General features: G+C 38.0%; 1 protein-coding gene across 1 annotated transcript in view; it reads right to left on the reverse strand.

The window, feature by feature from the left end:
• Positions 1-9086: 9086 nt before the first annotated feature.
• The window catches only part of VN2R590 (vomeronasal 2 receptor 590), a 30590-nt gene continuing 26231 nt past the window's right edge, over positions 9087-13445 (reverse strand). Inside the window, 2 exon segments of the mRNA NM_001099538.1 lie at positions 9087-9975; positions 12097-12224. Of these exon segments, the coding sequence (NP_001093008.1) occupies positions 9087-9975; positions 12097-12224 (1017 nt within the window).

The following is a 13445-nucleotide window of genomic DNA, read 5'->3' on the forward strand; positions in this document are numbered from 1 at the left end:
TTATACTAGAAATAAGGGAAAATGATACTAACACTACAGATCTAGTCTACATCCAACCTCTTGCACCTCATGGTGAATTTATTTCTTCTTCTTAAGAATTCTCTCAAGCTGCTCTAATCTCCTTATCTCTTTACTCGGACCAATAAAACCCGCTATCTAACTATCCTACTATGCTAAGTAGTATGGATTATCTAAAAGGGGTTAAAGAGGGAGGAATCACAGATGTATTGATTCCTTACCTAAAGCCTGGGGCTGTTTCCTAGGTATACCCAGAGTCCCAGATGACCAAACCCTTAGTTTTACCTTCACCAAGTGGATTTCTGACAGATGGATCTCAGGCAAATGATCTCTGCACTTCAGGGAAAAGCAGGTGTCCTCTGAGGCAGATCTCACACCCAGGAATATCTAAATCTTTCCACAAGATCAGGATTTCCAAGGGATACCATTGAAAAAACTCCTCCTTACCAGCTCAGTAAAAGCTAGATCCAGAGTAACAGTTACTTCCAGTAAAAACTCCCAAGTTGCTTTTCTCCTTGTCAGGATCTTCTTCCAGGGTTTGTGTCTAAAATTTCCTTCTTTCCTTTTAAAGCTAATCCATGCAATTTTTTCTATCCCTTACTTATATTCCTACATTACCACAGCTTACAACACAAGGAGTTCACATATTACCGAAGTGACCTTTTGCTCCTTTTGTCTTTGTTAACTGTCACATGGATGATAATGGAGGACTCCATCAAAATGGTTACAACCTATATCAATGACCTTGAAAGAGCTTAATCAGCTAAAAATATCAATTTATTATAATGGGTCTTCAGAGTAGTTTTTAGATATCTAGGAGCACCACTACCTCTGAATGATCATTCACCAACTTTTGACTTGTGTGTGATAAGAGGTAATGTTCTATTGAGTAGTAGTAAGGACATGGGTCACAAAGTGAAGTGCAACCACATTATTCCATTCCCCACCTCCACATTTATCTGTACTAGAGTATAGCTTAGAAATGCAGTGTATGGGACATATAAATACATGCCTTTTACAGCTGTTACAATCTCATACCTGTTAAAATTAAATTTAAAACTCCAGGTTCTTATTTTCCATAGGGTTTATTTTATTTTGTTTTAAACCCTTACCTCCCATCTTGGAACCAAACATATTGGTTCCAAGGCAGAAAAGTGGTAAGGGCTAGGCAATAGGGGCCAAGTGACTAGCCCACGGTCACACAGCTAGGTAGTGTCTGAGGTCAGATTTGAACCCAGGACCTCCTGTCTCTAGGCCTGGTTCTCTATCCACTGAGCTACCCAGCTGCCTTCTCTATAGGGTTTATTAAAAATCCCTTGAAATAAAAAAGTGAATAGCTAGAGGTTGAAAACCTATTTTTCTACTTTAAGTATGACCATGTTTTCATCCTCCCACATGACTCTCCATCTGCCTCTCAGGCCATCATCTAGGTAAGTAGCAAGAATGAGCCTCAAGTACCACATCAGCCCTCTTATCCTCCATCACTGCACATATCCCTGTGCATTCACATAGGGTAGGATATGTAAATGGGATGAGCTGGGGAGGGAAGTGGTTTCTATTTACACATCCCAGAGTAGGGAGGTTTTCCCATGGAGTTTGGTGACCCCTAGACAGTTCTATATTTGTAACTCTTCAGCTTATTTTACCTATCCACAAGGATGGTATAGTACTTGTGGTTTTGCCTATGTTATTCCACCTGTATCTATTCCTGATCACTATATTGGCTGGGTAGACAAGACCGCCACCAGAAATCTAGGCTCTTTGTGACACTCTAGACTGAAGAGGTTGAGGCCAAATTCAGTGGCATGTTCATCAGCAATACAGAGGCTTTTCTGGGCATTTCTGTCAAATTTTGGAATGCTGGCAGTGATAGGCTCTGTTAGAAATATCTCAGCTGAGGTTGAAAGATTGGCTCAAGACACAGCTCAAGCCATCTCCAAACTACTAAGGTCATCTCTTACCTACAGAAACAGATTGACTCCTTAGCAAATCAGTTCTACTAAATTGACTGGCCCTTGACATGCTCAGAGACGCATCAGAGGTGCATGTGCCTTTATTAGTCAATCTTGTTGTTTTTATGTAAATAGATCTGGAGAAATTATGACAAATATCCATGATGTCCAAAGGATTTTAAGTGACACACAAGTTGCTATAGAGACTCATGTGATCCCTAATGAAAACTGGTGGAACCTCTCATGGCTTCAGGGAAGTGGTTTGCTTGTAATTGTCATCAAATGGACTCATAATTGTGTGGATTATGGTACTTCTTAGAACCTGCATTAGCTATTACACTACTGTTTATAACAAATTTTTACTTGGTGACAAAATTATGTACACTCACACCATGGATCATTGTATGACCAAGTTAGAAAGGAAATAGAGCTTGCTTTTGAGTGAGAAACCTTTGTTTTGTGCCTCTGTTTGGCTGATGCATTTTCACAAGGTATATGAACTATGAATTCCTGATGTATTATTATTATTATTTTTATATTTGCAATAGGATATTTGATTTTTTCTTTCTTCTTATTTTATTTTGTACTTGAGTACATGGAATCAGTATTTATGTTTCTGATTTTGAAGGCTAAGCATACAATATCTATTAACCCTAATTCCAATGCATACCCAAAAACTTTAGGCTTTGGAAACTTGCAATTGATTGTTAAGCATTATGGGACTTAACCTAATAGTTGTGTCTGGTTTCAGGAAAAAAAAAGATCACAAAAGAGCCACTGCACAGTATCCAAAGGCTTAATGAAGTGGTTTGGTGGGAGCCTGCATATCTTAATGTAGTTTATTACCTATGCTTAGTTTCTTTTTAATTATATACATGAAATCTGCCTATTCTGCAAAGTCTACCAGTGTTACTTTCACATGAGTATAATAATCTTTCTACCGAGGCTTGCAATTATTTATGTTCAAAAAGGGCTTAAGTATCTAAACCCTGGATATGTTGTTTCTTCCCACCTGCAGAAGAAAATAAAGTATCAGAATTAGAGATTGGACTTGAGATTCTTTTCCTCCCACAGAGGGATTTTAAAGTCTTCTGGAGAGGGGAGAATGTTAATTACAGAATTGGTTACCAAACAGAGACTTTCCCTCATATTCTGAAGTACAATATATTGGGAAATATTAATAAGGAATAATTCAAGAGCTCTCTTTTATGATTAATATAGTTCACTAACTTTATAATTTTCTTGATTTTGAAATAACTAAATTGATGGTATAATGTAACCTTGTAATAATATTTAATCTTAGTGTGTGGCTATAGTCTCTTTGCTCCTATTTTATTCATATTTGCAATAGTGTGATTCTTTAACATCAATACCCTCATTACATCCCTATTGTACCAGGTGGTCGATCATATATTTTTCTAAGGCAATTTTGGTTCCACAATTCTTTCTCTGGATGTGGATAGCATTCTTTTCCTAAGTTCCCCTCGATTGTCCTGTTTTGTCCTTCATTTCAATTCTATAAAGATTTTTGCTTCAAGTGTGTTTCCTGTAAGCAACACATTGTTAGATTGCACTTTCTAATCCACTTGGGTATCTTTTTTTCTTTTTTACTATTTCTATTCCATTAATATTTATAGTTTTATTTATGCATTGTTCTTTTCCCCATCACATCCTTTTTTATCTTTTTCTTTGCTTCTCTGCTTTCCTTGAAATACTCTTAAAAAAGAAGAAATAATGGGGGGAAAAGAATACAACTCCTATTAATAAGCTATGATTGAAGTTGTCTATAACCCATGATATTTAATTCAAATGATTATTACTGACTTTCTATTTAATGAAATTATCTATTCTTTCTGTACTTTTTTTTTATCTTTACAGATAAATCTTTTCCCCTTTCTGAAACTGTGTTATTCAGATGTTTGTCTGGTGTTTTGATTGTTTGGATACATTATATATTAAAAGTAATATTCATTTTGTATTTTCAATGTTGTTAATATTTGAGTTTGCTGTTTATGTTATAATTTTTTTATTTCTTCTGGTTTTATGTGATTTCACTTTCTGTATTTGCTACTTTTAAAATTTCCATTTCCCCCCATTAAAATATCATTTAAAATTTGTCAAATGATTAATTTTCTATTTTCCTACTTTATTGCTGGCAATTCATAAAACTATGCTTTTCTCTGAAATGACTGATTTACCCACATCTCAGAAATTTTGAAATCTTGCTTATCATTATCATTTTCTTTCACAAAATTATTAATTTCTTTCTATTATTTATTCCCCAATCCATTCATTACTTGAGATTTATTTTGTAGTACGCCATTTGAATCTATATCTTTTGCTCTCTCCCTGAGGCAAACATTATTTTAATCAAAATGTGTTCCATATAGGACCTTTTTGTCATTTCTGCTTTTTTACTTTTTATTATGTTTCAGTTCCTTATTACATGATTTAATCTTTTGTAAAGGTTCCATTTGTTGCTAAGATTTATGTATATTCTTTTGAAGTCCTGTTTGAAAGATACAAGAAGTTTTCTGGCCCTGCTTTCTCCAACAATTTGTTCAGTCCCATATTTTCTTTTTTCATTCCTCTTTCTCTTATCACTTATCCAAAACAAAGAGAGGAATGCTGAAGTCTACTGAAACTATTTTGTTACTTTCTATGTGTTCTTAATGTTTCCTTTATAAATCTGTTTGTTAAGGCATTTGAAGGATAATAGTTTGTCCATGATGCTAGCTATCAGTTACTTACTACGTGCCAAGCACATTGGCAGCCCTTTCCTTGCCTCCTAGTCCTGACTTTCTTCACATGTTCTACTGGGCCTCCTCCCTTACTATATTGATTTAGAATCTTGAACCCTAGAGACTACATTTTCTACAATCGCCTTTTCCTTTTCCTGTTTGTGCATCTCCTTACTCTCTGGATCTAGGTGGAGGAGGGAGGAATGGCTCCTGGTTTTTTGCTAGCCTTACTTCCTTATACTTCAAGATGAATATTTAATGAATATTATTAAATATAATACTTGGAGTTGTGAATTTTAAAATCTCCACCTTGCTTGGTCTAGCACCCAAAATTGTGCACACCCACACCACACAGGCATGTGCTAGTCAATGTAACTGCCCACCTGGGCTGTCCTAAGCCAAGCTTGAGCCACCATTGGCACTTGTGAGGCACAGGAAGTGAGGTAGGGAACAGCCTCTGGAATTCGCTCACTTCCTGTGAGGAGAGCTAGGCAGCAGTTCCTGCTAGAAGCTTGAGCAGGGAGGAGGTCCACAGACAGCTTCCCTTCAGATCAGTCAGGTGAGTCAAGGACTGATTTTCTTCTTTACCTTGGCCCTTTGGGCCTAATCTCCCTCTAATCCCACTCTGGCTTGACCAGAAGGTTGAGTTAACCCCTTTCCCTTTTCTCCTCTCTCCTTCTCTCTTTTTCCCATTTTCTTACTCCCATTGTGATTAAACCACCATAAAGTCCATTCTGACTTGAGTGTTTCATTTTAGGAATTTCATAAGTAAATTCCTTGGCGACCATAACTTAATATTATAACAACCTTTAAAGGTGATTTTTTTCACCACAACAGAGTATTGGATATTAATTTTAATCTTTACATTACCCTCTCCATACCTTCTAGATCCTCTCAATTACTGATGTTTCCCCCATCCCTCAGTTCCCTGGGAATATTCTCTATTTTTCAGATCTTTGAACATCCGTCTCCTCCACAAATTTGAATCCACTAATTCCCAATTCCTCTAACTTCAAGTGACCTCCAGATTTTCCTTGGCCTTTTCTCCTAAACTCCCCATCTGAAGGACCCATTTGAAGTCTCACAATCACTGTCTCTATTCTTACAAATGAAAAACTCTTGTTCCAAGAGATTCTAAATACCCTGTGTTGGGTTATACAGCTAGCAACAGTCAGTGAGTTGATGGGGCAATTCTTTGTTTGGGATTTTCCTCTGATGAATGAGACAAAACTCAGGACAAATAGAATGAAAAGGATTTTGTTATAAGTATGTGTTGATGGGCTGATCACTGGAGGTCACTCAATGGCTACAGGATGGGCCAGCCTTTATTGAAAATATTTAGAAATGCAGTAGGCAATTCAGATAGGTACTCATCACTAAGAGAAGTTGGGTCCTTGCATCTCAGTCCTTCCCCAAGGAATATTTACAAGATAGGGGAATATGCAGACAGGGGAGGAACAAAGATCCCAGGTAGGGGTGCATGATAAAGAACAGGTAATGGAAAAAGGTGCTTGCATAGTGTAGCCTTCCCCAGCAGAGCCCTGCAGAATTCAGCTGCTTCCACTGCTCCCAGGTTTCTTGGGGTCCCTCCTCATTGCCCCTTCAGTCTAGAGGCAGCATAGGAGTCAGTAAGCGATAGAGTACTAGTCTTGGAATCAAAGGGTCTCCATTCCAATCCCAGCCCTGCAAAGAACTGTTAATTGACTCTGACTAGATCACCGGACCTCTCCCACCAGGCTTCAGGTTTATCCAAATAAAATAAGAGCACTGTAACAAATGATCCTCAAAGTCCCCACCAGTTTCATGTAGATAGTCCAATAATCACAAATTCAGACTCTAGTCAGTCAGACACAATACCACTCCCCAAAGCCAAACCACATCCACCCAGTTCCCTTCATTCCAGTCACACTATCTCAACCTATCCTTTCCCCCAGGAAAGGTCCCCTAATTTTCTCTCATTCATTCTTCTACTAATCTAGAAATGGTAATTTAACACCTACCAAGTTCAAGGAAGAGAAGTGTAAAAAGAAAAATCATATCCTAAAGGGATTACAATCAATGTACCCAAAAGGTCAGTAGAGCACTTGATCCCATTCCACAGCCACTCTTCTCCCAAGTAAAAGGAAAGGGAGATGAACCAGTCTAAAAGTAGTTAGTGGTCAAGACCCAGGATGCCAATGTGGATGGCCTGGATTAAATCTATCATCTAGGGGGCTCATATGTAAGCAGTTCTGCTTAATTGGTAGGGATGGAAATTGGGAGCCTGGCAGGTGAGGAGGTGAGGAAGTGGAGTCAAATAGTGGGAATGGCTCCTCTCATCAGGGATAACATAATAGAGATGAATCATGAGATAAGCTTCAGAAGGATCCCAGATGCCAACAGCCTTACCCTAGACCTCCAAGCAGTAGCTAGAATTGGATTGATGACTCTACAGCAGAAGGGTAGAGAGAGACAGAGAGAAAGAAAGAGAGAGGCAGAAAAAAAGCACCCTACTTCTCTTCTCTCAAAGGTGCTGATGCATGGTAGGTCTTATAACATGACTGATATTAATATAAAATGTAATATCAAGAAATTCAATCTAGACCAAATACAAACTCCTTTGACCTTCTCTTATAACATATTTGATATCTACTGGGAAGAGTGGACATATAGAAAATGGACAGAGAAATCTAGTGGTCTAGTGATCTCTTGGTGGCCTAATAGGTTAAAGGGAGAACATTACTGATCAACCTGTGGGCTCAATTTGAAAATGCTGGCTCCTTATATACTGTATACATCCATAGTCCTTAAGGTAAAGTGGAGAATCCTTCCAGAAGAATGCAGAAAACTAATTCAAAAGGTTCCCTGACGTTTTACATACAACAGGACCCATATGAGAGGGTTAATTCTGCTATAGGGTCTATCACTTTTATTTATCATTAGTCCTTGATTTATGAATCAGACATTGATGATAGAAAATTTTGATATTATTATTTCATCTTTTAGAAAAATTTTATTGTTTTAGCAAAGGTATGACAAACATATTGAGAATGATGTCTTTTAGTGTTTGTCTTGCTCTTTTGATTCATCTGCTTTTGAAAAGTTAAGAACAATGAAATACATTGAAATTTTGTATTCTTCACATTATTCAGAAATGATGAATTGATTGCAAATCTATGACATCCCATAGAATGCATTTAATGTGAAATCTGGCTAAATTCTTTCTAATTATTCTCTGTAAAATAATTTACTTATATAATAATTCCCTAGATAATAAGTATTTATTCAATTCCTCCATTAGAGACATGAATTGGAGATACCTTTTATAAACACTAGGATTATTCTTGCAATTGTTTAAAAATTAGTTTTTTTTAATTGCTGTTAAATCTTTTCAAGCATATCTGACCCTTCGTGATGTCATTTGGGCTCTTCTAGTAAGAGATACTAGAGGAGTATCTTTGCCCTTTATTTCTACAGTTTATATTACAGGTGAGGAAACAGACAAACAGGTTTAATAAACTGCCTAGGGTTCCAAGCTAGTGAGTGTGTACCATCAACTTTTAACTCTGGACTTCCTGATTCAAGTCCTAGAGCTCTAATCATTGAACTTCTCAGCTACAGAAAATTAGTTATTTCTGGTTTCTTGTTTATCTTTTTGGAGCTACATATAAGGTCTTATTTTTTCAGTAAAACTTTTGCATCATATCTATCTATCTATCTATCTATCTATCTGTCTGTCTGTCTATCTATCTATCTATCTATCTATCTATCTATCTATCTATCTATCTATCTATCTATCTATGTGTTTATCTGTCAGTTTATTTATCCATCCATCCATCGCCTCATCTGTTCGTCTGTCTGTTCATCCATCAATCTATCTGGTTCATTTATTCAAAAGGGAAATAAAAAACAACCACGGATATTAGGCAAATGAATTATGTGATGCAAAATATATTCCCTGAAAAGAAATCTTTTTTTTCTTCTTTTAAGGTATTCTAGAGAATGTAAAGAGGATAAAATGAAAATTTTAAAAGGCATTGTCTCAGTAACTGAGGGACAAGTTGAGAAAGAATATCACAAATATTATAGTTGAAGAAGTGGAAAGGAAGGTACCTCATACAGAAATCATCAAGGAATTCATATAACTAAAAGATAAAAACATGAAAAAAGGAAGCAATAAATATGAAAGATAATATGATAAGGTCCATGAAGTTGGGGATAGAATGATAATGGTGCCTCAGGAGATTTTGAAACAATCAAGAAGCTCTTGTTTAGCAAAGCTTATCACTGGGAAATTTTGAACCAAGATTAATTTATCTTGATATTTTAAAATCCCTTGTACTTATTTGGAGTCCTAGAGAAAATTTAAGAATATCCTTGAATTCAGGAATTGGCATTATTTTTTTAAAGGTTTCTTGGTGTTCTTCTGTGGCTGCACAAGAATGACATAGCATTTGGGGATGAAGATGCAGCCTAGTAATCCAGCACTGGAGGCCAATATGGAGAAGACCTCCACAGCCACCATCATCTTCCCCTTGGTGCTCTGGTATGTGGGTAGGAAGGAGATCCAGACACTGCAGAACACAAGCATGCTGAAGGTGATGAACCTGGCTTCATTGAAGGTGTCAGGGAGATTTCTGGCTAGAAAAGCCACAGTGAAGCTCCCCAGGGCCAAGAATGCCATGTAGCCTAGGACAGAGTAGAAGGCAATGAGAGAGCCCTCATTGCACTTAAGGATGATGTGCTCAGGGTCAGAGTGTATGTCTGCATCAGGGAATGGAGGAGAGAGCAAGAGCCAGATTGCACAGAGCATGACTTGAATAAAGGTACAAAAGACAGCAAGAGAGATGGGTGCTTTGGATCCCACCCATCTCCTGCTCCTGCTGCCTGGTCTTGTAGCTCTGAAGGCCAGAACCACAGTAACTGTTTTGGCCAAAATAGAGGAGACGGCCACTGTGAACATGACTCCAAATGTTGTTTGTCTAAGGAGACAATTTGTTGGAGTGGGAGGGCCAATGAAGAGCAGGGAGCAAAGGAAGCAGAGGGAAAGGGAGATGAGGAGAGTGTAGCTGAGATCTCGATTATTGGCTTTGACTATGGGAGTGTCTTTGTGCTTCACAAAGACCCAGAGAACCAGAACTGTAAGGAGAGAGAAGCAAACAGCTATGGAGGCCAAGGTCTTCCCCATGGGTTCTTCATAGTCCAGAAATATCGCCAGTTTTGGTAGACAATATATCCTCTCTCTATTTGGATATTGATCTTCTGGACATTTCATGCATTGCTCACTGTCTGAAGAGAATAAACAAGGTCTCAGTATGTCAGTCTCAGCATATCTCCCCTATGGGAAGGTCAAGAAATATTTGTTATACTTATCACTCTCTTTGGTTCAATGGGGATCAGAATCTGGTGAAAGTATATAAACTATAGCACTCTGAAGACTTCAATTTTATAATCTTGTCTCAAAGAGTCTGTGACTGTGATCTTGTGAAAGTCAATTAAGTTTTTCTGCCTCAATTTTAACATTGGTAAAAGAGTTCTACAAACCTTATGATGCTATGTCAATAATAGGAGCAATACAAATCTTTTTCTCAGAGTACTTTATAAATATGGGACCTCATGATTAACAACAATAAAAAATGTGACAGCAGCATATTGCGAAGTAAAGAAACCCAGCCAGTTTATTGCTGTCTTGGACCTGGCCTATAGTTCCTCTAAGAGATCATCTCCTCAGCTTGGAGCTCTCTGTTTTTTGTAGTCTCTTCTTGGAGGAAAATGATTACTTTGCCCTGAATGTGTTAGTTAGTCTTAGGAGATCTCTTCTGGAAATATATGTGGAAATGCAGCATCCACAACTTCTAAAGATCTTGGTTTCTATGCCTTTCCTGTTGATGCTTAGAATACTGATGACATGTGTATATGCACCTAATTGTTGACTTCATGCCTTTTAGGCTTTACTAATTTTCCTGGTCATGAACTCTGAGCACACTACAAATATTGAGGAAGGAACTCGGCTTGCATAACTCGAATGAGAGAAAATTCAGAAGGGATATGAGAGCTGGTTCTCTGTATTCAAAGGGCTTATGTATGGGTCTGGGACAAAACTTGTTTTGTTTCATTGTAGATGGAGAAACCCCAAATAGGTGGGAAATTGAGAAGAGGCAAATTGAGGTTCCATGTGAGGGCAATCTTTTTTAATAGAGTGTTCAAAAAATAGGAGAGGTTCCATTGAGAGATGGTGGATATCCCTTCCTTGGGGGTCTTTAGGAACAATCTCAAGGGACCTGATGGCTGCTGAGCTCTTCCACTTTTTAAGTGTAAAGAGTCTCAGAGCTCCTCAACTTATAAGCACCCAGCAGAATCTCTTTAATGAAGAGGGAACATTCTAATGAGATACTGTTTTCACAAAGTCACCAAGAGAACAATGTAGGAGGCACAGTAGTGTTTTCCAGGTCAAGTATGAAAATGTTCTTCCTGCTGTGTCTCTGGCAGGTCCCTGCTGAATTCCTTCTATTTCAGGTCATGAGAACAATGTCCTAGGTACTTTATATACATGCTCAGGAGACCCCTCTTAGGCTGCTGTTTCACTCTCCTCTTTTGAGGAGGGAATATTGTTCCTGGAAACATTGCTCTAGGTTAGATTACTTCCCTGGAGTATATTACTTCCCCCTTCCTCCAATTAGTATAGCTTTCTGAAATTTCTGCCTACTTATTCATATTTGTCATCCTAAACATCTGCTTCTTCAAAGTATTGTTTCTATCTTTCTAGAGATGAAAGCCTATGATTAATGAGAAATCTGGGCATGGAGCAGGTTCCTGGCCAGCAAAAAGGCAAATAATTTTAAGAGTGAAAAATGTGGTCTTGGTGATTCTGCATATTTGGCTCCAACATTATGAAACCATACCAGGGAGTCAGTTGAGATGAAATGAAAAATAAATTGATTTCATTTCAGTATGCCGGCTTATTGTTCTAGCTCTCCTTAGTAGATGCATGATGAGGGCTGGTCACTGTACCATTCTTTTCTATAAAACTAGAACAAAAGGATTTGTATTTTGTTCTTTGTTCCTGATAAAGAGCAGCTGAAAAACTTTAAAGCCCTGTTTTGTTGTGAATGACTGTTGATAATAGACATGCTTTCTAGATCTCTGTCCTTGGAAAATTGGAGCACGGTGAAATAGGCAAGAAATTCCCATTTTTGTGGAAATTAAATTCACATCTTCATGAATATTGGGTTCTCAATTGGTTTGATCTTCTTTCTGACATTTTCTCTAGGCATCCATTGCTCTCTGGACATCATGGTCCACAGGTTGGGAGTTGCTATTGCATGATTGTGATCAGAGAGACATACCCAGATTTGGTTTGTGTCCAGGGTCTGTGTTTCCTGAGGCTGATGAGTGTCTGCACAGACTTACCAGTGTGGTTGGAAATCTGGCCCTCAGGACAGCGAACACAGTCAAAACAGCAAGTAGGCTTTCCTTCTTTGGCTTTTCTGTGGAATCCAGGGCCACAAATTTTACTGCATCTTTCAGAAATTGCCTATACAGGGTAGCATACAATGGCTTAATTAACTTTGAGCCTAGGTGGCAGGATCAGGAACGTCTTAATGTATTTGGTTGCTCCTGCTTAATATGTTTTTAGGTACAATTACACAATCTATTCTTCATTATAAACCATTATTATTTTTTGTATCTTCCCAATTGAAGAATTGAGGGAGGTATAAGAATCAATTACTGGAGGGTGGAGTTTTCCCCACTCCAATGAGATTTTAATATCTAGAGAGGAAAGAGATTTAATTATCATAATTCATAACCAACAGAGAAGTTTCCTAAGATTCTTTACAGCAATGTATTGAGAAAGTATATTAGAAATCTTCCCCAAATCATAAAGATCTATGTATGATTTTAGAGTATTAATTTTAAAACTTTCTCCACACATTTGCATGTGTGAAGGATTGAAACCCTAAATAGAATCCTGCTGTTTGATGGACAGCTAGCCTGGTGGTAGTTGAGAGTCAGCCAAGGACTCTGAGTAGAGAACTAGGAGCTGAGGAAAATTCTGACCAGCTCTACACTTCCAGTCTTGGAAGGAAAACAGAGAGGAGTTTGTTTTTTTTTCCTGAGGAGCAGAGGAGATCTGAAGCCACAAGAAGAAAAAGAGCCTGACTTTCCTGCTTGTTGGTGTACCTGCTTCATCACAACTCCTTTACACTTGATTACAACTACCTAAGACTCAGAAGGAACTTGGTTGGACTCTTTGACCAGAGCCAATCTGTCCTCTTCTGTGAGGTCTCTCTCTCTCGTTCTTGTCTTTCCTTGAACTGATTACAAAGATTTAGTTATGCTGTAGAAATATAGAGATTATAAGAAGCAGTCAGTTTGGAAGGGAGACACAGAAGCCTCAAGACTGACATTTGAAATCCAATTGCTGTGGAAATAGTTTTGACAGGGCATCCTCTCCCACTATCCTTCTCCCTTATTCCTCTAACCCTACCATACCCCTTCCCTTCAATAAAACCTTTAGTATAAGTCCGATCTGGGTCTGGGCCTGTCCTCATAATAAGGGAAAGGATCAGATAAATTGAAGAGAGGATTCAAAGCTGAATCCTGTCCTTTGTCTGTGGCTAACCAAACCTGGGTTGCCACAACCCTCCATAGAAAAGTGTTTGGTTACAAACCCTTTGCTCAGAACTACTGGCAAGGAAACCTGACATCTTTCCTTTCAGTTTGTGCCATTACAGTGCTCAAAGGAAACAGCCAA

The sequence above is a fragment of the Monodelphis domestica genome, chromosome 4 (assembly GCF_027887165.1).
Source record: "Monodelphis domestica isolate mMonDom1 chromosome 4, mMonDom1.pri, whole genome shotgun sequence".
Lineage (NCBI taxonomy): Eukaryota > Metazoa > Chordata > Mammalia > Didelphimorphia > Didelphidae > Monodelphis > Monodelphis domestica.